This window comes from Phacochoerus africanus, chromosome 6 (assembly GCF_016906955.1).
Source record: "Phacochoerus africanus isolate WHEZ1 chromosome 6, ROS_Pafr_v1, whole genome shotgun sequence".
NCBI classification, from domain to species: Eukaryota; Metazoa; Chordata; class Mammalia; order Artiodactyla; family Suidae; genus Phacochoerus; species Phacochoerus africanus.
Window position 1 is genome coordinate 100,555,684 of NC_062549.1, and position 26,605 is coordinate 100,582,288.

The following is a 26,605-nucleotide window of genomic DNA, read 5'->3' on the forward strand; positions in this document are numbered from 1 at the left end:
CCTATTGCTTTGTGATTCATTGTTTTGTGATTGTTTTGTAATTTTTTTTGTTCTCTTCTCTTTTGCGTTGATGACTACTTTTAGTATTATGTTTGGATTCCTTTCTCTTTTTTGAATATGTATCTATTACAGATCATGATCTGTGGTTGCCATGAGGTTTGTATATAGCAATCTCTATTCATATGCGATTATTTTAGGTTGGCAATCTCTTAAGCTTAAATGCATTTTAACAACTCTGTGCAAACACCCCCTCCCATGGACATTTACTGTTTTTGACCTCTGTTTTTTGTCCTTCTACTTTGTGTATTCTTTAACTATTCATTATAGATAGAGATGTCTACTTCATTTGCCTTTTAGCCTTCCTACTACCTTTCTCTTCTTAATTTTTCCTTTTTTTTCTTTCTTCTTCTTCTTTTTTTTTTTTTTTGTATTTTTAGGGCCACACCCATGGCATATGGAGGTTCCCAGGCTGGGGTAAAATAGGAGCTGCAGCTGCTGGCCTACACCACAGCCACAGCAACACAGGATCTGAGCTGTGTCTATGACCTACACCACACTTTACAGCAACACTGGATCCTTAATCCACTGAGTGAGGCCAAGGATTGAAACCGTGTCCTCATGGATACTAGTCAGATTCATTTCCACTGAGCCATGACAGGAACTCCCCTACTACCTTTCTTATAGATTTACTATTTACTACCTTTCTCATGTATTTTACTTTACTAATGAGATTTTTCCTTTTATAATTTTCATATTTCTAGTTGTGGTATTTTACCTTCTGCTCAGAGTCCCTTCAACATTTTCAAAAAATCTTGTTTCATGGTGCTGAAATATTTTAGCTTTTGCTTGTATGTAAAACTTTTGATCTCTTTTTCAATTCTGAGTGAAACCTTGGCAGATAGAGTATTCTTGGTTGTAGATTTTCCCCTTCTATTACTTTAAATATTTTGTGCCATGCCCTTCTGACCTGCAGTGTTTCTGCTGAAAAGCCAAGTGATAGTCTTATGGGAATTCCCTTGTGTGTAATTTGGTGCTTTTTCTCTACTGCTTTTAATATTTTCTCTTTATCTTTAATTTTTTCCATTTTAATTACAGTGTGTGTTGATGTGGTCCTCTTTGTGTTGGTCCTGTTTGGGAGTCTTTGTGCTTCTCAGATATCTGTTTCCTTTCCCAGGTTAGGAAAGTCTTTAGCTATTAGGTCTTCAAATATGTTCCCTGCCCCTTTCTCTCTCTCTTCTCCTCGTGGGATCCCTATAATGTGAATGTTAATATACTGTACGTCATCCTAGATGTCTCTTAAACTGACCTCATTTTTGTCATTGTTTTTTTTCTGTTTGGCTTCAGTGATTTCCACTATTTTGTCTTTCAGCTCACTGATTTGTTCCTCTGTATCATCTAACCTACTGTTGATTCCTTCTAGTGTATTTTTGTTTCAGTTATTAAAATTTTCAGCTCTATTTGATTCTTCTTTATATTCTAACTCTTCGTTAAAAACGTCTAACTTCTTACTCTATTCATCTAATCTTCTCCTGAGGTCTTTGAGCATCTTTATGATCATTAGCTAAACTCTTTATTGGGTAGATTGCTTACCTCCAATTTACTTAGTTCTTCTGGAGTTTTATCTTGTTTCTTTGTTTGGAACATATTCTTCCATTGCCTCCTTTTGTCTAATATGCTGTTTTTACCTCTAAGTATTTGTTAGGTTGGTTATATTTCCCAGTCTTAGAGGAGTGACCTTGTGTAGAAAGTGTCCTGTGGAACCTAGCAGCAATACCCCCCTTTGTTCTTTAGGGACTTATCCTAGGAGTGTCATCTATGTGGGTTGCATGGTTTCTTCTGTTGTGGCAGGCTGACTACTGTAGGCATGCTCGTAGATGTGGCTGACCCCCATTCCAGTTGGTTGCCAGGCCTTGCTTTATTCAGGTCCTGGAATAACTGGAAACATGGCCAGGAGAGTCCCAGTCTGGTTTTAGCTCACTTGTGAGTGGGGCTGTATGATAAGGCAGCTGACTCTAGGGCCATGAAGACTCCTAGGACTAGAGCTGGACCATTGGTGTACCAAGCCATGTTCCAGGGCAGCTAGCTATGTGTCTAGGAATCTCAGGGCTAGTGTTGGTCTACTGTGGGCAGGGCTGGTTCCTGACATAACTCTGGGGTCCAGGGTGTCTTGAAGCTTACCAGTACCAGTGTCCTTGTGGTGGGATGAGCTCCCCAAAATGGCTGTGGCCAGCTTCCATGTTCCCAATGTGAGTCTCAATTTCCACCTGCCTCTCCAAGAGATTCTCCAAGATCAACAAGTGGTTCTGACCAAGGTTTACTGTTTCTGTCCTTTGTCTTGGAGTGTGTGAGATTTTGTGTGTGCCTTTTAAGAGTGGAATCTATTTCCCACAGCCCTCTGCCTCTCCCAAAAGTAAGTCCTACTGGCCTTCCAAGTCAAATGTTCTGTGGGCTTATTTTTCTGATGTGGTAGCTCCAGCCTGAGGAGCCTGATGTGGAGCTCAGATCCCTCGATCCTTGGGGGAGAACATCTCCATTTGTAAATATTCTACCATTTATGGGTCACACACCCAGGGGTTTAGGTCTTGATTATACTGCATTTCCACCACTCCTGCCTGTCTTGTTGTGGTTTCCTTATTGCCTCTTGTCCAATATCTGAAAATTGTTGTTTCCTATATGTATAGTTTTTTAGATGTTTAGGATTGTATACCTTCTTATTCGTGTCTGAAGAGGAATTCCAGGAGTATAGATTTATTTTATTTTATTGTAAGGAAAATACAACATTACACAAGGTGGTTTTTGGCAGTGAGGGAAAGCAGAGGAGCAATGTGATTTCTGATTCATATTTTCAAAATATCATTTTAGTGATCTTGTAGAAAATAAATTGAAGTGACATAAGAGTGGAATCAGAAGAACCACACGAAAGAATATTATAGAAATCTGACTAAGGACTAGTAATGTTTAGGCCCAGGTTTGTGGTAATGTAAATCAGATAGTCTTCAGAAATACGGAACTTAGTCAAAGAGTGAATGTTAACTGTGGTTTGGGAATTGAGAGATTGGTGGAAGATGAATGGGGGTCAGATAAAGGACAGGGGGAATCAAGAATTGCTTAAAATATTATTTCAAACATAGTGAATTTGTTATACCTATTAGACATCTAAGAGGAGATAGCAAGTAAGCTGTCAAGTCTATAAATCTCAAGCTCAGAAGAGATATTAATTCAAGATTTGTAGACATGGATTTTAACATCGTGGGAATGGACAAAATCATCCTAAGGGAGTGGGGTGGTTAAAGTACTAAAACTTGACATTCCCTCAGGTAGGGTATGTGGTAGAGTTCTTAGTTTTATTTGTAAATATCTAACTCTGGGAAGTGAGAGAAGGTTAAGCAAATATTGACCTCATGTATGTGGAATGTTCTGTGCAGACTGAGTTGGTAGTGGAAATGTAGCAGATGTCCAATAAGCTCAGATTCCTGAGGAAATAGTTCTTTAGGGTGTAGAGGGTAGTTATGAGCTGGTGGCTGGTACTATGAACATGTTCCCAAGAGAGTTGCCAGGTAAATGATCAAGAAGATTAGGAAGAACAACCCCTGTATGTTGGATGGTTGGAAAATCCCAAGAAGATTAATTCAGTTACATCTGTTTGTTCATTTCTAATGGTGTCACAGCTACATAAAAATGAGAAAAAAGAAACCGCAATGAAAGAGCAGAGAGCACTCCAGATGGGTTTGTTAACTTGTGGGTTGTGTCAAATGATTTGAGTTACAAGGTAGCCTGGACTGTGGAGGGGAGTGCAAGGCTGCCATCATTGCTCCTCACTAAATAGACTTAGCCAGCTCAGATCAGACACATCCACGTGGGCGTCTGTGGATGCCAGAGAGTAAAAATGAATGCAGACTTGGTTCAGACCTGCATGACTCTCTGCATTAGAGTGAGATCATTTCCCACTAGCTATGCAAAAATTTCCCTTCTAGCATTGCCTTTACACTATATTTTTATACTTATTTATGTAAATGCATTTTTATTATTATGTATGTAATAGATTTTTATGGATTAAAAAAAATACAAAAAGATGCTTAACACTCATAGAGTCAATGTTTCATTTCAATGCATTTTTTTCTTTTCTCATTCTCTTTCCTGCCTGCTCCTCCCTCATCATTCTCTTTCTGTGTCTCTTTATCTGTACATGCATCTGTAATCTTCTCAAAATAGAGATCTTAGTTTATACCCAATTTTATACCTTTTTAAAAAACTACTATTATAGCACAAATATTTTCCACAGCTTTAAATATATATTTGAACATATAATGTTATATGCATAACATTCCACTTTATACACATAAAAGTCTATTTAATTAATCTCATATTGTTAAACATGTTGCTCTATGATTCTGCCATTATATGATGAGCATCTTTTACATAATTATAGATGATTCTTTGCTAATTCCTTCAAGGTAAATGTTTAAATGTTTTTAAAAATAGTTTTCTTGAGAATTCTTTTTTGAGGGGAGTATTTTTTGTTTTGTGTGGATTTTATCTTTTTTTTTCTTTTGGTCACACCCACAGCATGCAGAAGTTCCAGGCCCAGGGATTAAACCCAAGCCATAGCAGTGACCCAAGCCACAACAGTGACGAAGCTGAGTCCTTAATGACTAGAGCACCAGCGAACTTCTTAGTTTATCTTTCAATAAGATTATTTCTCTTTTCAGAGTTTGTAAGTATGTAGAAAATTTAATCGACCCATTAGTTTTAGGCCAAGTTCTTTGATATATTTCCTGTTAAAGCTGTTATTATAAACAAGGACATCTTTTGCATTTCATATTAATCTATAATGTAAATTATATCTTATAATATTTTATATTTCCTAAGAGAGTAATCAAAATTAACACCAATTTTATATTAGTTCATTCATTCAGACTTTGAGCTAATACTGGGTTCTTTTCCTGTGGTTCTATTCTAGATTTGTAGTCAGTGAACTGTAGCAGGAAGATTTGATGCCAAGTAGATTTGAATCCTGGCTTTGACACTCTGATCTGACAAGTAATCTATCCTCTGTAAATCTCAGGTTATTTATCTAAATGATAAAAATTATAAATTACCTCATAAATTTGGGGGGAAGGATTAAATTTAATTGTTAATCCACATAAAAATCTATTGAGATACAACGTTCTCCTTATCTCACTTCCAAATGCTTCCCACATACTTTCTCACCAGCCTACTCCTAACTCCTCAGTCCAGGCTACCGTCATCTTTCCTCGGGACTAGTCAACAACTTCCTCACTGACCTAGTTTCCACTTTTGGCTCTATTAGTCTATTCTCCTCACAGCAGCCAGTGACTCTTTATAGACACAAATCCTGTCATCTCACTCCTGTGCTCAGTCCTCCAATGCTTTCTCATCAAAAAAAAAAAAAAAAAAAGCCCCCAAAGTTCTTGGCCTCTGAGACCTGCATGATCTGGTCCTTGATTACTTGGAAACTAATTCTTACATCTCTTCCTATTCTTACTTGGCTTCACTCACACTAGAATTCTTCAACAACATCAAGCACATCTGCAGTTGCTGTTTCTTCTGCGTACAACTTTTCCCTCTAGATTTTGCATAGTTCTTTTCCTCTTTTCATTCAGGTTTGTCCTCACAAGTCATCTCCTTGAAGAGGGAGTTCCCTGATCTCTCCAACTGTAGTAGAATCCCTTGCTGTCCCCTTATTCTGCTTCATTTTTCTTTGTAACACTAAACATTATATGACATTCAAAAAGACATATAGGTGTATCTTCACTTTTTTTGCATTTCTTATAATTTTGTTTTTTAAAATTTTATATTGACATATAGTTAATTTAAAATGTTGTGTTAGTTTCAAGTGTACAGCAAAGTGATTCAGTTACACACGTATATATACCTTTTCTTTTTCAGATTCTTTCCCATATAGGTTACTAGACTATTGAGTAGAGTTCCCTGTGCTGTGTAGTAGGTACTAGTTGATTATTTTATATACAGCAGTATGTATCTTTTAATTCCAAACTCCTAATTTATCCTTCCCCCCACCTTTCCCCTTTGGTAACCATAAATTTGTTTTCAAGTCTGTGAGTTATTTCTGTTTTTTAAATAAATTCATTTAAATGTATGTGTGTGTGTGTATATATATATATATACACACATATATATATATGTGTGTATGTATAGATTGGGGGGGGGGCTTTTTTAGGCCACACTCGTGGCATATGGAAGTTCCCAGGCTAGGGGTCTAATCGGAGCTACAGCTGCCGGACTACACCACAGCCACAGCAATGCCAGATCCAAGCCATGTCTGCAATCTATGCCACAGCTCATGGCAACAGTGGAACCTTAACTCACTGAGCAAGGTCGGGATTGAACCCTTAAGCTCATGGTTCCTAGTTGGATTCGTATCCGCTGCACCACGATGCGAACTCCCTCTATCATATTTTTATTCCATATCTAAGAGATATCATTTGATATTTGTCTGTTTTTGTCTGACTTACTGAACTCAGTGTGATATTCTCTAGGTCTGTCCATGTTGCTGCAAATGGCATTATCTCACTTTTTTATGCTGAATAATATTCTCTTATATATAAGTTCCACGTCTTCTTTATCCATTCTTCTGTCAGTGGACATTTAGGTTGCTTCTAGTCTTGGCTATGGTAAATATGCTGTGATGAATACTGGGGTGCAGGTATCTTTTTGAATTATGTTTTTCTCCAGATATATGCCCAGGAATGGAGTTGCTGGATCATCTGGTAGCTCTGTTTTTAGTTTTTAAAGGAACCTCCATACTGCTTTCCATAATGGCTATACCAATTTACATTCCCACCAACAGTGTGGGAGGATTCACTTTTCTCCACACCCTCTCCAGCATTTATATGTTTGTAGACTTTTTGATGATGGCCGTTTTGACTGAAATGAAGAGGTACCTCATTGGAGTTTTGATTTGTATTTCTCTAACAAGCAGAAATATTGAGCATGTTTTCATGTGCCTATCGGCCATCCATAGGTCTTCCTTGGGGAAATGTCTGTTTGGATCTTCTGCTCATTTTTGGATTGTTTTTGTTTTTTTGTTTTTGTTTTTGTTTTTGTTTTGATAATGAGCTCTGTGAGCTGTTTGTATATTTTAGAAATTAAGCTGTTGTCAGTCACATCAATTAAAAATATTTCCTCCAACGTTGTGAGTTGTCTTTTCATTTTGTTTATGGTTTCCTTTGCTGTGCAAGTTTTTAAGTTTACTTAGGTCCTATTTGTTTATTTTTGTTTTATTTTTGTTACTCTAGGAGGTAGATCCAAAAAGATATTGCTGCCTTGGGTAATACAGTTATTTTGATGATATTGCTCCTTCCAATCTGAGAACATGGTGTATCTTTCCATCTTTTGGTGTCATCTTTGATTTCTTACATCAGTTTCCAGAGTACAGATTTTGGCTTTCTTATGTAGGTTTATTCTTAGGTATTTTATTCTTTATGATGCTATGGTAAATGAAATTGTTTCCTTAATGTCACTTTCTGATCTTTCATTGTTAGTGTATTGGAATGCAGGAGATTTCTGTGTATTAATTTTATATCCTGCAACTTTATTGAATTCATGGATGAGCTCTAGTAATTACCTGGTAGCATCTTTGGGATTTTCGATGTGTAGTATCGTGTCTTTTGTGAACAGTGACAGTTTCACTTCTCCTTTTCCAATTTGGATTCCTTTTATTTCTTTTTTTTCTCTGATTGCCATTGCTAGGACTTCCAAAATTATATTGAATGAAAGTGGTGAGAGTGGATATCGCTGTCTTGTTCTTGACCTTAGAAGAAATGCCTTCATCTTTTCAACATTGAGAATGATGTTAGCTGTGGGTTAGTCCTATGTTAGCTGTGGGTTAGTCCTATAAGGCTTTTATTATGTTAAAGTAGGTTCCCTCTATGCCCATTGTCTGGAGACTTTTTTATCATAAATAGGTGTTGAATTTTGTCAAAAACTTTATCTGCAGCTATTGAGATGATAATATTGTTTTTATTTTTCTATTTGTTAATATGGTATATTACACTGATTGTTTTGCAGATATTGAAAAATTCTTGCATCTCTGGGATAAATCCCACTTGAACATGGTGTGTGATCCTTTTAATGTTTGTTGGATTCAGTTTCATAGTATTTTTTGAGGATTTTTGCACCTGTGTTCATCAGACATATTAGTCTCTAATTTTCTTTTTTGTGTGGTATTTTTGTCTGGTTTTGGTATCAGGGTGATGGTGGCCTCCTAGAATGAGTTTGGGAGTGTTCTTTCCTCTGCAATTTTTTGGAATAGTTTCAGAAGGATGCATGTTGTTAACTCTTCTCTAAATGTTTGATAGAATTCGCTTGTGAAGCCATCTGGTCCTGGACTTTTGTTTGTTGGAAGTTTTTAACCACAGTTTCAATTTCAGTTCTTGTGATTGGTCCATTCATCTTTTATATTTCATCTTGGTTTAGTCTTGGAAGATTGTACTTTTCTAAGAATTTGTCCATTTCTTCTAGGTTTTCTGTTTTATTAGCATATAGTTGTATATAGTAGTCTCTTATGATCCTTTGTATTTCTGTGATGTCCATTGTTACTCCTCCTTTTTCATTTCTAATTTTATTGACTTGAGTCCTCTCTCTTTTTTGCTTGATAAGTCTGGCTAAGGGTTTATCAATTTTGTTGATCTTTTCAAAGAACCAGCTTTTCATTTTATTGATCTTTTCTATGGCTTCCTTTGTTTCTATTTTGTTGATTTCGGCTCGGATCTTTATGATTTCTTTCCTTCTACTAACTTTAGGACTTGTCTGTTCTTCTCTCTCGAGCTGCTTTAGATGTAAAGTTAGCTTGTTTTTTTTTTTTTTTTTTGAGCTTGTTCTTGTTTCCTGAGGTGGGCTTGTATTGCTATAAACTTTCCTCTTAGAATGGCTTTTGATGCATCCCATAGGTTTTGGAGTGTTTTATCTTCGTTGTCATTTGCTTCTAGGTATTTTTTAATTTCCTCTTTGATTTCTTCAGTGATCCATTGGTTGTTTAGTAGCATGTTGTTTAGTCTCCACGTGTTTGTGTTTTTTTTGCAGTTTTTTTCTTGCTGTTGATTTCCAGTCGTATAGTGTTGTGGTCGCAAAAGGTGCTTGATATGATTTCAATTTTCTTAAAGTTACCAAGGTTGGATTTGTAGCCCAGGATGTGATCAATCTTAGAGAATGTTCCATGTGCACTTGAGAAGAATGTGTATTCTGTTGCTTTTGGATGGAATGTTCTATAAATATCTATTAAGTCCATCTGGTTTAATGCTTCATTCAGGGCCTGTGTTTGCTTATTGATTTTCTGTCTGGATGATCTGTCCATTGCTATAAGTGGGGTGTTAAAATCCCCCACTATTATTGTGTTATTGTCGAATTGTCCTTTTAAAGTTGCTAGCAGTTGCCTTATATATTGTGGTGAACCTATGTTGGGTGTGTAGATATTTAAAATTGTTATATCATATTCTTGGATTGATCCTTTGATCATTATGTAATGTCCTTCTTTGTCCCTGAAAATATTCATTTTAAAGTCAATTTGGTCTGATATGAGTATTGCTACTCCGGCTTTCTTTTGATCCCTGTTTGTGTGAAATATTTTCTTCCATCCTCTCCCTTTCAATTTGTATGTGTCCCTAGAAGTGAAGTGGGTCTCTTGAGGAGAGCATATATATGGGTCTTGTTTTTGTATCCATTCAGCCAGTCTGTGTCTTTTGATTGGGGCATTTAGTCCATTAACATTTAAGGTAATTATTGATATGTATGTTCTTATTGCCATTTTATTAATTGCTTTGGATTTGCTTTTGTTGCTCTTTTTTCTTGGCTTCTTTTCTTGTTCTCTCCTTTTCTGGTTTGATGATTATCTTTGTGTTGTATTTGAGTTGATTTTTCTTATTTGTTTGTGTATCAATTGTAGATTTTTGGTTTGCAGTTATTCTGAAGTTTTGATGTAAGAGTCTAAATGTATATGAGACAGTTTTAAGTTGTTCTTCTCTTAATGGCAAGTTCATCTCCAATGTCCTACATTTGTACCCTCATCTTCTCATGATTTCTGATTTTGGTGGTATAATTGTGCATGGATAACTTCTTATCTTTACTGTATATATATGCCTTTACTGGTGAGCCTTGTCATTTGTGGAATTTTTGTTTCCTGTTGCTGTCTTTTCTTTTCTGCCTATAGAAGTTCCTTTAGTATTTGTTGTAAGGCTGGTTTAGTGTTGCTGAATTCTCTCAGCTTTTGCTTATCTGTGAAGGTTTTGATTTCTCCTTCAAATCTGAATGAGAGCCTTGGTGGGTAGAGTAATCTTGGTTGGAGGTTTTTTCCTTTCATCATGTTAAGTACATCATGCCACTCCCTTCTGGCCTGCAGAGTTTCTGTTGAAAAACTGCCAATAACCTCATTGGGGTTTCCTTGTATGTTATTTGTTTCTTTTCCCTAGCTGCTTTCAAGATTTTCTCTTTGTCTTTAATTTTGGTCCATTAGATTAATATGTGTCTCGGGGTGTTCCTCCTTGGGTTTATTTTATATGGTACTCATTGTGCTTCCTGGATTTGAGTGAGTGATTCCTTCCCCATGTTAGGGAAGTTTTCATCTATTATCTCTTCGAATATTTTTTCTGTCTCCTCCTCTCTCTCTTCTCCTTCTGGCACCCCTATAATATGGATGTTGGTGTGTTTCACGTTGTCCCAGAGTTCTCTGAGACTCTTCATTTGTTTTCAATCTTTTTTCTCTTTTCTGTTCTGCATCCATAATTTCCACTAATCTGTCCTCAATCTCACTTATTCGTTCTTCTGCCACCTGTGTTCTGCTGTTGGCTGCTTCTAGTGAATTTTTTATTTCAGTTATTGTATTTTGCATCTCTTCAGGTTGAAGTTTTATATCTTGTATCTCTTTGGTCAGTGTTTCCTGGAAGTTATCCATCTTTGCCTCCAGTTTATTTCTAATGTCTTGCATCATCTTCAGCATCAACAGTCTAAAGTCTTTTTCCTGGAGGCTGAGAATCTCCTCATTGCTTAGCTGTTTTTCTGGGTTTTTTTTCTTTCTCCCTCATCTGAGTTATAGTTCTCTGTTTTTTTCATTTTTATAGGTTTTTGGCCTGTTGACCTGTTTACAGATGATAGAGTTGTAGCCTCTCTTACTTCTGGTGTCTCCACCCCTTGTGGCTGAAGTCAGTATGGGGGCTTGCTGTAGGCTTCCTGATGGGGGGAGCTGATGCCTGCCCACTGGTATTTGGGGCTGATTCCTATCCCTCTGTTGTGTGGGGCTTTGTCTCTGGATGGGAGTAGAGGCAGCTGTGTGCCTGAGGGGCTTTAGGTAGCCTGTTTACTGAGGGGTGGGGCTCTGATCCCACCTGGATTGTTGTTTGCCCTGGGGCTTCTCAGCACTGATGCTGACAGGTGGGGTCAGGTTTTCCCAAAATGGCCACCTCCAGAGAAAGGCATGCTGCTGAATATTCCCCAGAGCTTTGCTTCCAAGGTCCTTCCCTCACAACAAGCCACTTTCACCCCTGTTTTCCCAGGATGTCCTCCAGAACTGCAGTCAGGTTTGACCCAGATTCCTACGGAGACTTTGTTTTGCCCTGGGACCCAGTGCACGTGAATCTCTGTGTGTGCCTTTTAAGAATAGGGTCTCTGTTTCCCCCAGGCCCATGGAGCTCCTGTGCACAAGCCCCACTGGCCTTCAATGCCAGATGCTCCAGAGGCTCTTTCTCCCAGTGCCAGATCCCTATATGTGGGAGTTTGATGTGGGGCTCAGAACTCTCACTCCTGTAGGTGAGTCTCTGTGAACCAGTTAGTTTCCAGTCTGTGGGGCTTCCCATCTGGGAGGTATGGGGTTTTTATATCGTGAAATCACCCCTCCTACCTCTCAATGTGTCCTCCTCTTTGTCTTCTGGAGTAGGATATCTTTTTTAAGGTTTCCGGTACATTTGGTTGACGATTGCTCAGCCTTTAGTTGTGAATTTTGTTGTTTTTAGGAGAGAAGTTGAGCTCCAGTCCTTCTATTCCACCATCTTAATCCCATCTCCAATGTCTGTCTTCTTGATGAAGAAAGCCAAAATGCGAAAATGGCATGACCAGAAGACTTTTCTTAATTGTTTTGAATTTGTTTTTATAGTTTTTTTCCCTCTCTTTCTATTTTCTTCTCTTGTGATTTGATGGTTATCTTTAGTGTTGTGTTTGGATTTCTTTTTCTTTCTTTCTGGTGTGTGTATATATTTTTTTTTCATTTTTTTTTTAATTACTCAAATGAATTTATCACATCTGTAGTTGTATAATGATCATAACAATCTGATTTCACAGGATTTCCATCCCACAGCCCAAGCACATCCACCCACCCCCCCAAACTGTCTCCTCTGGAGACCATTAGTTTTTCAATGTCTGTGAGTCAGCATCTGTTCTGCAAAGAAGTTCAGTCTGTCCTTTTTTCAGATTCCACATGTCAGTGAAAGCATTGGATGTTGGTGTCTCATTGTATGGCTGACTTCACTTAGAATGATAGTTTCTAGGTCCATCCATGTTGCTAAAAATGCTGGTATTTCATTCTTTTTGATGGCTGAATAATATTCCATTGTGTATACGTACCACATCTTCTTGATCCACTCCTCTGTCGATGGACATTTAAGTTGTTTCCATGTCTTGGCTATTGCAAATAGTGCTGCAATGAACATCGGAGTACATGTGTCTTTGTGAGTCGTGATTTTCTCTGGATAGATGCCCAGGAGTGGGGTGGCTGGATCAAATGGTAGTTCTATGTTTAGTTTTCTGAGGAATCTCCATACTGCTTTCCACAGTGGTTGCACCAATTTACAATCCCACCAACAGTGTAATAGGGTTCCTTTTTCTCCACACCCTCTCCAGCACTTATTGTTTGTAGACTTTTGGATGATGGCCCTTCTGGCTGGTGTAAGGTGGCACCTCATCGTGGTTTTGATTTGCATCTCTCTAATAATGAGTGATGTTGAACATCTTTTCATGTGTTTTTTTGCCATCTGTATGTCTTCTTTGGAGAACTGTCTGTTTAGATCTTCTGCCCATTTTTGATGGGGTTGTTTGTTTTTTTAGTATGGAGCTGCAAAAGTTGTTTATAAATTTTGGAGATTAATCCCTTGTCAGTCGAATCACTTGCAAAGATTTTCTCCCATTCTAAACAAAAGTCCAGGACCAGATGGCTTCACATCAAACTCTATCAAACATTTAGAGAAGAGCTAACACCTATCCTTATGAAACTACAAAAAATTGCAGAAGAAGGGATACTCCCAAACTCATTCTATGAGGCCACCATCGCCTTGGTACCAAAACCAGACAAAGACTCCACAAAAAAAGAAAACTACAGGCCAATATCACTGATGAACATCGATGCAAAAATCCTCAACAAAATACTAGCAAACCGCATCCAACAATACATTAAAAGGATTGTACATCATGATCAAGTGGAATTTATCCCAGGGATGCAAGGGTTCTTCAATATCCACAAATCCATCAGTGTGATACACCACATTAACAAACTGAATAAAAACCATATGATCCTCTCAATAGACACTGAAAAAGCCTTTGACAAAATCCAACACCCATTTCTGATAAAAACCCTTCAGAAAGTGGGCATAATGGTGTGTGTATATATTGCAAATTTTTGGTTTGCTGTCCTCATGAAGTTTTGTTATATTAGTGTATAAGATATATGACTGTTTTAAGTTGCTAGTCTCTTTTTTTGTCTTTTTTTGCCTTTTCTAGGGCCAATCCTGTGACATATGGAGGTTCCCAGGCTAGGGGTCTAATCGGAGCTGTAGCCGCCAGCCTATGCCAGAGCCACAGCAATGCAGGATCTGAGCTGCATCTGCAACCTACACCACAGCTCACAGCAACACCAGATCCTTAACCCACTGAGCAAGGCCAGGGATCGAACCCACAACCTCATGGTTCCTGGTTGGATTCATTAACCACTGAGCCATGACAGGAACTCCAATTGTTGCTAGTCTCTTAAGTTAAAATTCTTTCCAATATCCTGACTTCTTACTCTCCTCTTCTCACAATTGCAGTTTGTGTGTGGATGATTTCCCATCTTTCTGTATGTTTGCCTTTACCAATAACCTTTCCCATTTGTAATTTTCTTGTTTCTAGTTGTGACCTTTTCTTTTCCACCCAGAGAAGTTCCTTTAGCAGTTTTTCTAAACTTGTTTGGTGGTGCTGAATTTTCTTAGGTTTTGCTTGTTGTAGACCTTCTTTTGAAAATTTTTATTTTATTTATTTATTTTTAAGCCTTTTAAATTATAGTTGATTTCCAGTGTCATTCTGTGCAGTATAGTGTCCCCATCACACACACATGCATGTGCGCATGCACACACACACACACACACACACACACATTCTTTTTCTCATAGTATCTTCTATCATGTTCTATCCCAAGAGATTGGATATATTCCCTATGCTGTGGGACCTCATTGCTTATCCATTTTAAATGTAATACTTTGGATCTACCAACCTCTAACTCCCCATCCATCCCACTATCTCCTGCTTCTCCCTTGGCAACCACAAGTCTGTTTCTGTTTTGTAGATAGATTCATTTGTGCCATATTTTAGATTCCACATATAAGCTTTTGATGTCTCCTCAAATCAGAACAAGAGCCTTGCTGGGTAGAGTATTCTTGTAGGTTTTTCCCTTCCATCACTATAAATATAACATGCCACTGGCCTGTAAATTTTCTGCTGAACAAATAGCTGATAACTTTATGGGAATTTCCTTGTATGTCATTTGTTGCTTTCCCCTTATTGTTTTAATATTTTCTGTCTTTCATTTTTTTCAATTTTATTAAAATGTTTTTCAGTGTGTTCCTCCTTGGGTTTATCCTGTATGGGACTCTCTGTGCTTTCTGGACTTGTGTGCATATTTCCTTACCCACATTATGAAAGTTTTTAGCTGTTACCTCTTCAAATATTTTTTCAGGCCCTTTCTCACTCTCTCTTCTCCTTCTGGGACTTCTATAATGAGACTGTCCTAATTTGTTTTCATTCCTTATTCTTTATTCTGTTCCATGGTAGTGGTTTAACCAATCTGTCTTCCAGCTCATGTATACACTCTTCTGCCTCATATAGTCTGTTATTTATTCCTTCTAGTTTATTTTTCATTTCAGTTATTGTATTCATCTTTTTTTGTTCTTTAAATCTTTTAGCTCTTGTATCTTATTGCTGTCTCCATTCTTTTTCTGAGGTCTTAGATTATCTTTACTATCATTACTCTGAGTTCTTTTCAGGCAGATTGCCTGTCTTCACTTTACTTAGTTGTTCTTCTGGGGTTTTATCTTGATCTGGAACATATCCTGGTGTCTCATTTTTTCTTTCTGTGTTTACAGCCTCTGTTCCACAGGCTGCAGTATTGTAGTCCCTCTTGCTTCTGGTGTCTGCTCCCTGGTGGATGAGTTTGGTCCAGGGGCTTGTGCAGGCACCCTGGTGGGAGGGACTGGTGCCTGCCCACTGGTGAATGGAGCTAAGTCTTATCTCTCTGTTGTGCACTGCTGTGTCAAGGGGTGTGTTTAGAGCCAGCTATGGGCTCATAGTAACTTTAGGCAGCCTGTCTGCTGATGTATGGGTCTGTATTCCCAACTCTCTTTGTTGTATGGCCTGAGGCATCCCAGCACTGAAGCCTGGAGGCTGTTGAATGGGGCCAGGTCTTGGTGCCAAAGTTGTGACTTCTAGGAGGGCTCACACCAATGAATATTCCCTGTAGTCTCTGTCAGCAATGTCCTTGCTCAAGCCTACCCTCCCCAAGCCACAGACAGGCATTAATTTTTCAATAAATTCCATACCTGAAATGGGCTAGGAATCTGTGTGTACTTGAAATAAATTCCTCTATAATAAGCTTACTTCTTTTTGTGATCTTTACCATCTCTGCAGATCAACCTCAAGTTCCTTCTACCTTTGTAGCTGGTATATTACTATATCTCATGATATGGAAAATCCTCATACTATATCTCATATCATATATCATATATATCATACTATATATATCATATCATATATTATGCTATATCATACTCACATATATATAATACTCATCATATATATCATATCATACTCATACTCATATCATATCATATATAATATACTCATATCATTATATTATACTATATCATACTCATATAATATTCATATCATATCATATATCATATCATATCATTATAATATATCATATCATACTCATATCATATCATATATAATATACTATATCTCATGATATGGAAAAGAAAGTCTGTTATCCAAGGAAAGTCTTTTTTTTTTTTTTTGCTATTTCTTGGGCCACTCCCATGGCATATGGAGGTTCCCAGGCTAGGGGTTGAATTGGAGCTGTAGCCACCGGCCTATACCAGAGCCACAGCAACGTGGGATCCGAGCCGCGTCTGCAACCTACACCACAGCTCACAGCAATGCCGGATCCTTGACCCACTGAGCAAGGGCAGGGACCAAACCCGCAACCTCATGTTTCCTAGTCAGATTCGTTAACCACTGCGCCACGACGGGAACTCCCCAAGGACACTCTTTACAGAGTTTCTCTGAGACACTTGCCTAGTTCTTGAATAACCAAACTATCAAAAAGGAAACATTTTCAGGGACCAAACTTTGTTGTCTTTTGGTATTGATCACACTGCTTATTTTAAATGCCTTAAAACATTATTTATATTTACTTGAAAGTAGGTCCTGAAAAATAATAGTAGACCTAGCAATTTGAGTAGTAAACTCTTGTACGCAGTTCACTGTTCTAAATGTTCTACATATATTGATTCAGCTATTTTCCACAACAACTGTAGGAGTTAGAAAATATTATGACCCTTATTTTACAGATGAGAAAAATGAGACATAGAGAGATTAAACAAAGTGCTGAGTTCACTCAGCTAGTAAGTGTCGGGGTTGTAATATAAACCTATCTTATCAGGGTCCATGCTGTCAATACAATGCTATGTATCCTCCATCATGACCTCTGGATTGAGTTCACTATAAACCAAAAAACCACAATCAAATAAAACCTACACTATTAATTGAAAATACATAATATTTTTCACATGCCTGAATTCAACCATGATATTCTAAATTGTGTTGCAAACACGGAGTTATATAGTGTCAATACTACTTAACACTTTTTGAGTACTTACTAGTGCCAGAATTTGTTCTAATTACTTTACATGTATTAGCTATTTAGTTCTTACAAAATACGGAATAGTACTATTATTATCCTCATTTTATAGATGAGGAATTCAAGATGTAGAGGGATTATGTATCCAATTATTATTATTACCCTATATTATCTGTTTATAAAATGATGTATTTTAAAGTACTTTGAAATATTCAAAGCATATAGATGACATAAGGCACATTTTTTATTCTAAGAATTCAAGATATATGATTAATGGCATACATAGCTTTCATTACAAAACCCAAATTTCAGAGTTCCCATTGTGGCTCAATGGTAACAATTCCCACAGCATTAGTATCCATGAGGCTGTGGGTTTGATCCCTGGCTCCCCTCAGTGGGTTAAGGATCTGGCATTGCCATGAGCTGCAGTGTAGGTCACAGAAGCAGCTCAGATCTGGCATTGCTGTGGCTGTTGCATAGGTCAGCAGCTGCAGTTCCAATTCAACCCCTAGCCTGGGAACTTCCATATGCCATGGGTGTGGCTCTAAAAGAGAAAAGAAAAGAAAAAACCCTCCAAATCTCAGAGCCTCAAGGATCTTAAATTGTTTATAATTCAATAGAAACTTGATACTGAAGTTAAAATTAATTCTTAAAGCCAAATTTAAATGGTGAAAACCCAATAAGCCTGAGTCCTTAATTACAAAATAAATAATTTGTTTTGTCAAAATATGAAATATCCATTACATAAGCAGAAGAGATTAAACTTTCTCCATGTTAGGGTCAGTAGTTTCAGGTTCATAGTTACAACTTATTTTGTCGGCTTGTAAATCTCTTATGTGATTAGCACTATTTCCAGAGGTTGACAAATTCTTATTGAGTTGCAATCATCTCCTCATCCTCATGGTTAATTAAAGCAAGCATATTTTGGCATGAGGTTTAGTTGTATAATTTTTATAATGATTTTTTTCCATCATAGCTGGTTTACAGTGTTCTGTCAATTTTCTACTGTACAGCAAGATGACTCAGTCACACATACATGTATACATTCTTTTTTCTCACATTATTATGCTCCATCTCAAGTAACTAGATATAGTTCCCAGTGCTACACAGGGATCCCATTGTATATGCAGGATCTCATTGTATAATTTGTTTTTTTTTAATCATTGCTGTTGTATATGTTTTCTGCTTTTCAATTCCATGTTTTAGTAATTTAATCTAAGCAAAAATTTTATAACTTTTAGGGAGTAATGAATTTCTCATCACTGGAAATTCTCAACAGAGGCTGGACTGCCCCATCTTTTGAGATGACTCTTAAACAGTTTCTATCAACCATGAGTTTTTACTCTCACCCTTAGATGTTTATGCAGTGTAAATATGGCATTGTGAAGAGTTTCTGAATTTCATATTTCTTCTGAGTGGTTCAGATCAATTACTCCTGAGGAGCAATCAATGAATTCCTAGTAGCAGATGTTCCTAACAATGGTTTCAAACCATCCTCTGATCTGTCATTCCCAGGTCCAGGAATCCTTTGGTAAACTCTTGCATGTACATGTAACTTGGGAATTTTCTTGAGATATGGGCTTCCTAAGCACCCAGTGAACAGATCTAGCTTTGCATCTCAGGACCACTGAAATTCTCTTTTTATGCTTTAAGGAAAAGAGACTATTAAAATAGGCCACTCTCCTTAATTTAGCTTTCAAATCAGACTGTTTATGAGTGGTTGCTTACTGAAGTCCATTAATACAATCTTGATCAGGCCACCTGCATTGTTAACATTTAGGGACTCTTTTCCCACTTTTTGCAAACTTTCTCACTTGCTGCATTGCTTCTTTATCTTAACCACCATGTGTCTCTATTGGGTACTGACAATGAATACTCTTCAGTATACCAAAGTCAGTTCACCCTGAAGGCTATAGTCTCTAACTTTAGTCATCTGCAGAGTGCTGCCTTTCTCTGGAGAACTGTGTACATCTAACAACCCTTAGACATCCACACTAAAAAGGACTTCCAAGGCTAGGAGTAGATGACTTCTCTTTTAGGAATATTCATTTATTCCACAGCATGCTCTGAAAGCTGTTAGGCCCATTTTAGTCATTGGAATACTAGAATGAGAAGACATAACTCCTTCCCTCAAGAATTTCATAGATATAGTGTTTTATCAAAGATAATGCAAAATAGCACTTTTATTTTCAGGTGTACATGATCATCCATTCTAATATGCTAATTAATAGATGAACTCGTAGCTTTATTTTTTTTATAGCTTCCTACCTGCTTTTCCTTTTTTAATTTCTTATTGAATTACAGTTGATTTATAATGTTACAGTAGTTTCAGGTATACAGCATAGTGATTCAGGTTATACTCCATAAAAAGTTATGACAAGATAATGGCTATAATACCCTGTGCTATATAATATATGCTTGTTGCTTATCTATTTTGTATATAGGAGGGTGTACCCCTTAATCTCATAACCCGATTTTCCCCCTTCTCATTTACCTTTCCCCACTGGTAATCACTAGTTTATTTTCTATATCAGTGAGTTTGTTTCTTTTCTGCTATATACATTAATTTGTTTTATTATTTAGATACTTTTTTTTGCCCCTTTTTAAGGCCATACCTGCAGCATATGGAAGTTCCTAGCCTAGGGGTTGAATTGGAGCCGTAGATGCCAGCCTATGCCACAGCCACAGCAACACGCCTGCGACCTACGCCACAGCTCATGACAACCTGAGCCATGTCTGTGACCTACACCATAGCTCATGACAACGTCAGATCCTTAATCCACTGAGTGATGCCAAGGATCAAACCTGCATCCTCATGGATACTAGTCATGGGTTAAGGATCTGGCATTGCCACGAGCTGCAGTGTAGGTCACAGAAGCAGCTCAGATCTGGCATTGCTATGGCTGTTGCATAGGCCAGCAGCTGCAGTTCCAATTCAACCGCTAGCCTGGGAACTTCCATGTGCCATAGGTGTGGCTCTAAGAGAGAAAAGAAAAGAAAAAATCTGCATCCTCATGGATACTAGTTTGGATATAGTAGCTTTGTAGGGTAGTCTGAAGTCTGGGGGTTGTTATAACTCCAGCTTTGTTTTTTTTCTCAAGATTTCTTTGACAATTTGGGGTCTGTTGTGGTTCCATATGAATTTTAGGGTTATTAGCTCCAGTTCTGTGAAAAATTTCATGTGTATTTTTATAGGCATTGCATTAAATCTGTAGATTGCTTTGGGTGGTATGGTCATTTTAACAATATTAATTCCAGTCCAACAGCATGGGATATCATTATATTTTATTATATCTTCTTCAATTTCCTTCATCAATGTTTTATAGTTTTTTCAGGGTGTAGGTTTTCTACCTCCTTGGTTAAGTTCACTCCTATGTATTTTATTCTTTTGATGTGCTTTGTAAAGGGGTTTTAAAAATTTTTTTAATTGTTCATTATTAGTGTATAGCAAAGCAACATATTTCTCTGTATTAACCTTGTATCCTACAACTTTACTGAATTCATTTAGTAATTCTAGTAACCTTTTGGTTTTCTATAAAATTTTCATGTCATTTGCAAACAGTGACAGTTTTACCTCTTCCCTTCCAATTTAAATGCCTTTTATTTCTTTTTCTTGTCTGATTGCTATGGCTATAACATCCAACACTATGTTAACAGAAGCAGTGAGAGTGGGCATCTGTGTCTTGCTCCTGAATTTAGATAAAATTATTACAGCTTTTTGCCACTGAGTATGATATTAGCTGTGGGTTTGTTATAAATGGTCTTTATTATGTTGAGATATGTTCCCTCTATACACATTTGATGAAAAAAAAATTTTTTTTTGCTTGCTTTTTAGGGCTGCACCCCTGGTATATGGAGGTTCCCAGGCTAGGGGTCTAATCAGAGCTGTAGCTGCTGGCCTACACCAGAGCCACAGCAGTGCCAGATCCAAGCCACATCTGTGACCTATACCACAGCTCATGGCAATGCCGGATCCTTAACCCCCTGAGCAAGGCCAAGGATTGAACCCGCAACCTCATGTTTCCTAGTCAGATTTGTTTCCACTGCACCACAACGGGAACTCCTATGAAAATTTTTATAATGGTTGGATGTTAAATTTTGCCAAATTATTCTTTTGCATCTATTGAGATGATCATGTGATTTTTATCCTTCTTTTTATAATGTGGTATATCACACTGATTGATTTGGAGGAAGATCGAACCATCTTTGTGTTCTTGGAATAAATCCAATTTGAGTATGGTTTATAATTCATTTTTATGTATTGTTGGATTCAATTTGCCTATTTTTTGTTGAGGATTTTTGCCTCTATATTCATCAAGGATATAATGTATATAATGTATATAACCTGTAATTTTCTTTATTGTAGTGCCTTTGCCTGATTTTGTTAAAGGAGTAATGGTGGCCTTGCAGAATGAATTTGGGAGTATTCCATCCTTTTCAGGATGTCTTCTCATTTTGCCTAACTTTTTCTCTCTCTATGAAATTAATTATAACATTTACTTATTGTGGTCTTAAAGGGATGTCCTTATGTGGGAGCATCCCTGCACAGTCTTCATGTACCCAGTGGCTTTGGTAGGAGTGTTGGATCTGATGTAAAGAGAAATCACATCTTTCTTCAGGTGCTCTGGCAGCTATCACCTGGGGAGGAGCTAGGGCTAGAGATAGAGGGGCTAGGGCTGGAGCCAGCTGTGAGCAAGGGCTGTCTCTTCATTCAGTGGTCATCACTGCTTTCTGTTCAGTGGCATAGGTGGGTCCCCAGTTGCTAGAGCAGAAACCCTGATGTTTGGGTCCAAGCCAAAGGGGAAGTGTGCCATACACGGGCTCCTTATGTGGGTCATAGCATGGGCTGTGGTGGTCCAGCTACAGATGGAGATCAGAGCTTTTTCTCATGCACTGCCTGTGTAAGAGCCAGTATTTCTGTCCGTTCCTCACTCAGCCACTGTTTTGGACTTGACCATGTTTCTCACAGCCAAACTCCTAAGCAGGGCTGAAATAGTTGCTCATCCCAGGCTGAGGTGTGCAGCAGGGCCATCATGAGAAACAAGAAAGTCACCTATGCAATTTTCAATCTGCCCTTTCTGCCCTACTTCAGGAGCAAGAAAGGATGTGCATGCTCCTCATAAGCAGAGTTCAGGGTTCATACAGCCCTCCTGTTCATATCATCAGCCCTCCAACTAGCCAAGGGTACTCATCTTCCCTGTGTCAAACCCTAGGACCAGGGTTCCCAATACTTGGCTCAAACTATTCACTCCCCAGGGAGGATCCCCACCTGTCTAATCCCTTTCCTCTCAATCCCTTCCCAGGACATATGTACCTACCTGATAACTTCTCTTTCCTTCCTACCCAATTCCATTTCTTATATCCTTATTTGTACAGGAGTTGTTCTGCCAGTCTTCAGTTAGTTTTCAGTGAGAATTCTTCCACATGTAAATGTATTTTTGATGTGTTTGTGGGGGGAGGTGAGTTCTATATCCTCCTACTCTGCCGTCTTGATCTCTCCAAAAATAGGAAAATCTTTAAACTTAATTTTGGTGTGCACATTATAATCTTCTGGGTTATACCTTGCAGTGTTACCCTGAGGTATTCTGGGTTTGGGCCCCAATTGAGTCTAGATGTAATAAGGGATGGCAAATGGATCTCTTAAAGAGAATTACCATTACTTGTAAGATAATTACCTCAGTTGAGGTCATCATAGACTTTCAACTAAAGGGAAGCATGTCTCCTCAAATAGGAGTGGCTGCTTCTATTGTCAAGGAAATTTAATGGAGATTTAGGTATTCAAGTTTCTAAGATTTTTTTTACAGATTCATTGTATTTTCCCATTGTAATTATAAGAAGCCCACTCATTCCTAAGTCAATGCCCTAACTGGCTCAACAAGAGACCTGGAAAAATTGTGGATTTACAATTTACTTTACAATTATGCAATCTACAGAATCAAGTTTTTTTTCTAATTTTTAAGCTTCATCAGTTTTGAGAGGTAAAAGATTGGTTGTTTGACCTTGCTTTTAGTGAGGAATTTAACACCTGAGACTGTCATTTTTTCCTATAAGTTTCCCACTGTAATCAGTAAAAGCAGTCAGTAAACAATCTTATTGTCTTCATTCTCACCATAAAGGTCAACTGCAGCAATAATTTGGCATTTTAAAGCCTGGTTTTCAATAGATGTTTTATTTCAGGCAATGACTATTGATAATTTTAAGTATCTGCTTTGTTACTCCAACACCATTAATGATCAGATTCCCTATTTTCCATTGGCTATGATGTCATTAATACATTCAAACTCTTTCAGATCAGATATCCAATCCTATACTTCTACCTTTGAAGTATATGATTGACCGCCACTCCTGATAGAAAATGCTATAGCAGTTAGTGTTCACCAAGAAACCTAAAAACTTCTCTAGGTATTTCAACCTACAGGAATTTAGCATAGGAAATAAGTGATAAAACTGAAGAGCAAAAAGAAGAATGGAGAGCAGGTAGTATTACTCTCTGTGGAAGCCTCTACCCTTTCTATAGAGAGATACTCATTCCATACTGCGTGACCTTATGTTTCAAGAACAACTGTTATAGGAAACAGCAAACATCAGCTAATGGTACCACAGGGGTCTGTTCCTGCTACTGAAGTGCTAGTGTTACTGCTGTCAGATCCAGAAGAAGACAATTTCTTCTTTATTCCTTTTCCTTCTAATCTCTCATGTATGATTCTTAAGTGGGCAGAGTATAAGATGGACTCCTGCTGGCAAGGGAGCCTGGGAATTAAGGTTTCCAGGTCTTTATCCCCTGGCAGAGAAAACATACAAGGATATAGATTGCACTGAGAGCCAACACAAAATATCTGATACATCTTGACATTGCAAAGTGGGAAAAAATACTTGTGGCAAGAGAATAGAGATAGGAGTTCTTTAGAACATCAATTTTAGGAACTGATATATATGTAGGGATTGAGAATCTGGGTATAGAATTTCTAAAACTATGTATTTTACAAATACTTGGGAAATTTTTCCAAGTGGTTGCATACCCCAGTTTGAAGACCATTGATTTAGACACTACTATTTCCAGAGAATACATACCCTGCAGTCAGCTTTCTCAAGGCATATTTGACCTCTTTGTTTCTCAGACTGTAGATGATGGGGTTTAACATGGGGGTTATAACACAGAAGAGCACAGAGACTAGGATGTCCATGTCCAGGGAGTAGCCTTCTCTGGGTCTGTCATAGTTGAAGTTGGCTGTTCCATAAAAGACTATCACCACAGTGAGGTGGGATGCACAGGTAGAGAAGGCCTTGCTCCTGCCCTGAGCAGAGGGAATCCTAAGGATGGCAGAGATGATGAGTATGTAAGACACTGCAGTTAATAAGCAGGGGCTCAGGCCAATGGTGGCACTGGCCACATGGAGCACAAACTCATTGAGAGAGGTGTCTGAACAGGAGAGCTTCAGAAGCAATGGGACATCACAGAGAAAGTGGCTGATGTGATTGGGCCCGCACAGAGTGAGTGTGGCTGCCAGCACTGTGTGTGTCACAGAATTCACCAACCCACATAGCCAGGACCCTGTCACCAAACAAACACAGACCTTCACACCCATGAGGACTGGGTATTGAAGAGGGTGGCAAATGGCTACATAGCGGTCATAAGCCATAGCAGCCAATAAGACACATTCAGTGCCAGCACCTGTCACAAGGAAGAAAATCTGGGAGAGGCAGCCCCTGTAGGAGATGGTCTTCTTCTCCCGGAAGAAGTTCACCAGCGTGACTGGAATAGTAGTGGACGTGTAGCAGATGTCCAAGAAACTCAGGTTGCTGAGGAAATAATACATTGGGGTGTGGAGAGCAGAACTGATCCTGGTGGCCATTATTATGAGCACGTTTCCGAGAAGAGTTGTCAGGTAAATGACCAAGAAGACCAGGAAGAACAAGCCCTGTAGACTGGGGTGGTTGGAAAATCCCAAGAAGATGAGTTCAGTGACATCTGTTTGATTGTTCATTTCAAGTGGCATCACAACTACAAAACAATGAGAAAAAAGAAACCATAATGAGAAAGTATAAAGAGCAGCCAAAATTGGCGTGTTTTCAGGGAGACCATAACTTCTCTCTCAGCAGATCTAGTCAGCTCAGGCCCAGGGACCTCCCGCATATTTTGGCATGGCAGCTGGTACCTGAGAGTATGTAGAAGTTTGGTCAAAACTTACAACTAGTTGTTAACCCCTATGTTAGAAGAAGCTAGTTTCTCACTGGCTCTGCAAAATCTCCCTTCTAATGTACTTTACAGCATTAAATTCTTTTTCACAAATATTTTATTTTTTAAGTAATAAAATTTCATTGCAAAAAATTAAGAAAATGTAGAAAAATAGAACCATCCATAGAATCAACGCTACCTTTCAGTATATTCCATTTTGTTTTTTTTCCTATATCTGAATCTTTATTTCTATTTATATGCTTAAAATATTGGGAGCACAACTTCCCAATAATGCATTATTTTCTTTTTTTTAATTACTCAATGAATTTTATTAGATTTATAGTTGTACAACAATCATCACAACCAAATTTTATAGTAAGAAAGCATTATTTTCTATCATGCAAAATAAATTTAATATCTCTCTTCAAACATTTAGTTTGCTTCTATTTTTTGCTATTATAAACACAAGAGTGAAAAATTTCATACATAAATATCTGTGAGCACCTCACATTTCTTTAGAATAAAATTCTGTTGATCTGTTTTAAAATAAATTAATATTGTTTTTCTCAGTATGAACATCTGTCTTTTAAGACTTACAAGGAATATCTCCCTCCCTCTAGGCAAAATTTCTGTGTCTACACTGGAAGTGCAGCCAAGAAAGTGGCCCTCTTCTCTCAGAGTGATACCCCTAGCCTATGAGTAGAACTCTGGTGACAATAGACCTTCATCTTCTCAACTTATTCCTCCTGGCAGGGAATCTTTGCCTTGTAAGTGAGCTTAGGCAGAAGAATTTAAGACTCTATATTCTCACTCTCAGACAAGATGGCAGAGTAGAAAAACATGAAAATCATAACTAACTGCTGAACGACCTTTGACAAAAAAGGCTGGAACCTATGAAAAAACATATTCTACATCCAAAGACAAAGAAGAAGCCACAATGAGATGGGAGGAGGGGTGCTTTTGCAATATAATAAAATTCCATGGTTGCTGGATGGGCAACCCACAAACTGGAAAATAATTCTGTCACAGAGGTTCTTCCATAGGAGGGAGAGTTCTGAGCCCCACATCAGGTTCCCCAGCCTGGGGGTCTGGCATTGGGAGAAGATGCCCCCAGAGCATTTGGGTTTGAAGTCCAGTAGGGCTTGAATGCAAATAGACACTCCACTCTTGGAGAGCACAGACAACGTTTCAAGTGCACTGGGATCCAGGGCAAAGCAGTATTTCCATGGGAGCCTGGGCCAGACCTATCTATGGGTCTTGGAGGGTCTCCTGAGGAGGCAAGGGTTGGCTGTGGCTCA

The 26,605-nt window shown here is 38.1% G+C and overlaps 1 protein-coding gene across 1 annotated transcript; it reads right to left on the reverse strand.

The window, feature by feature from the left end:
• Positions 1-24,171: 24,171 nt before the first annotated feature.
• On the reverse strand, positions 24,172-25,125 carry LOC125128728 (olfactory receptor 5V1-like). Its single transcript, XM_047782904.1, has one exon. It carries the CDS (start codon positions 25,114-25,116, stop codon positions 24,172-24,174), a length of 945 nt encoding a protein of 314 aa, XP_047638860.1. The 5' UTR covers positions 25,117-25,125.
• Between the last annotated feature and the right edge of the window lie 1,480 nt (positions 25,126-26,605).

Coding starts and splice junctions, on each gene's coding strand:
- LOC125128728 (XM_047782904.1), bottom strand. CDS start 25,116: ATGAACAATCAAACAGATGTCACTGAACTCATCTTCTTGGGATTTTCC.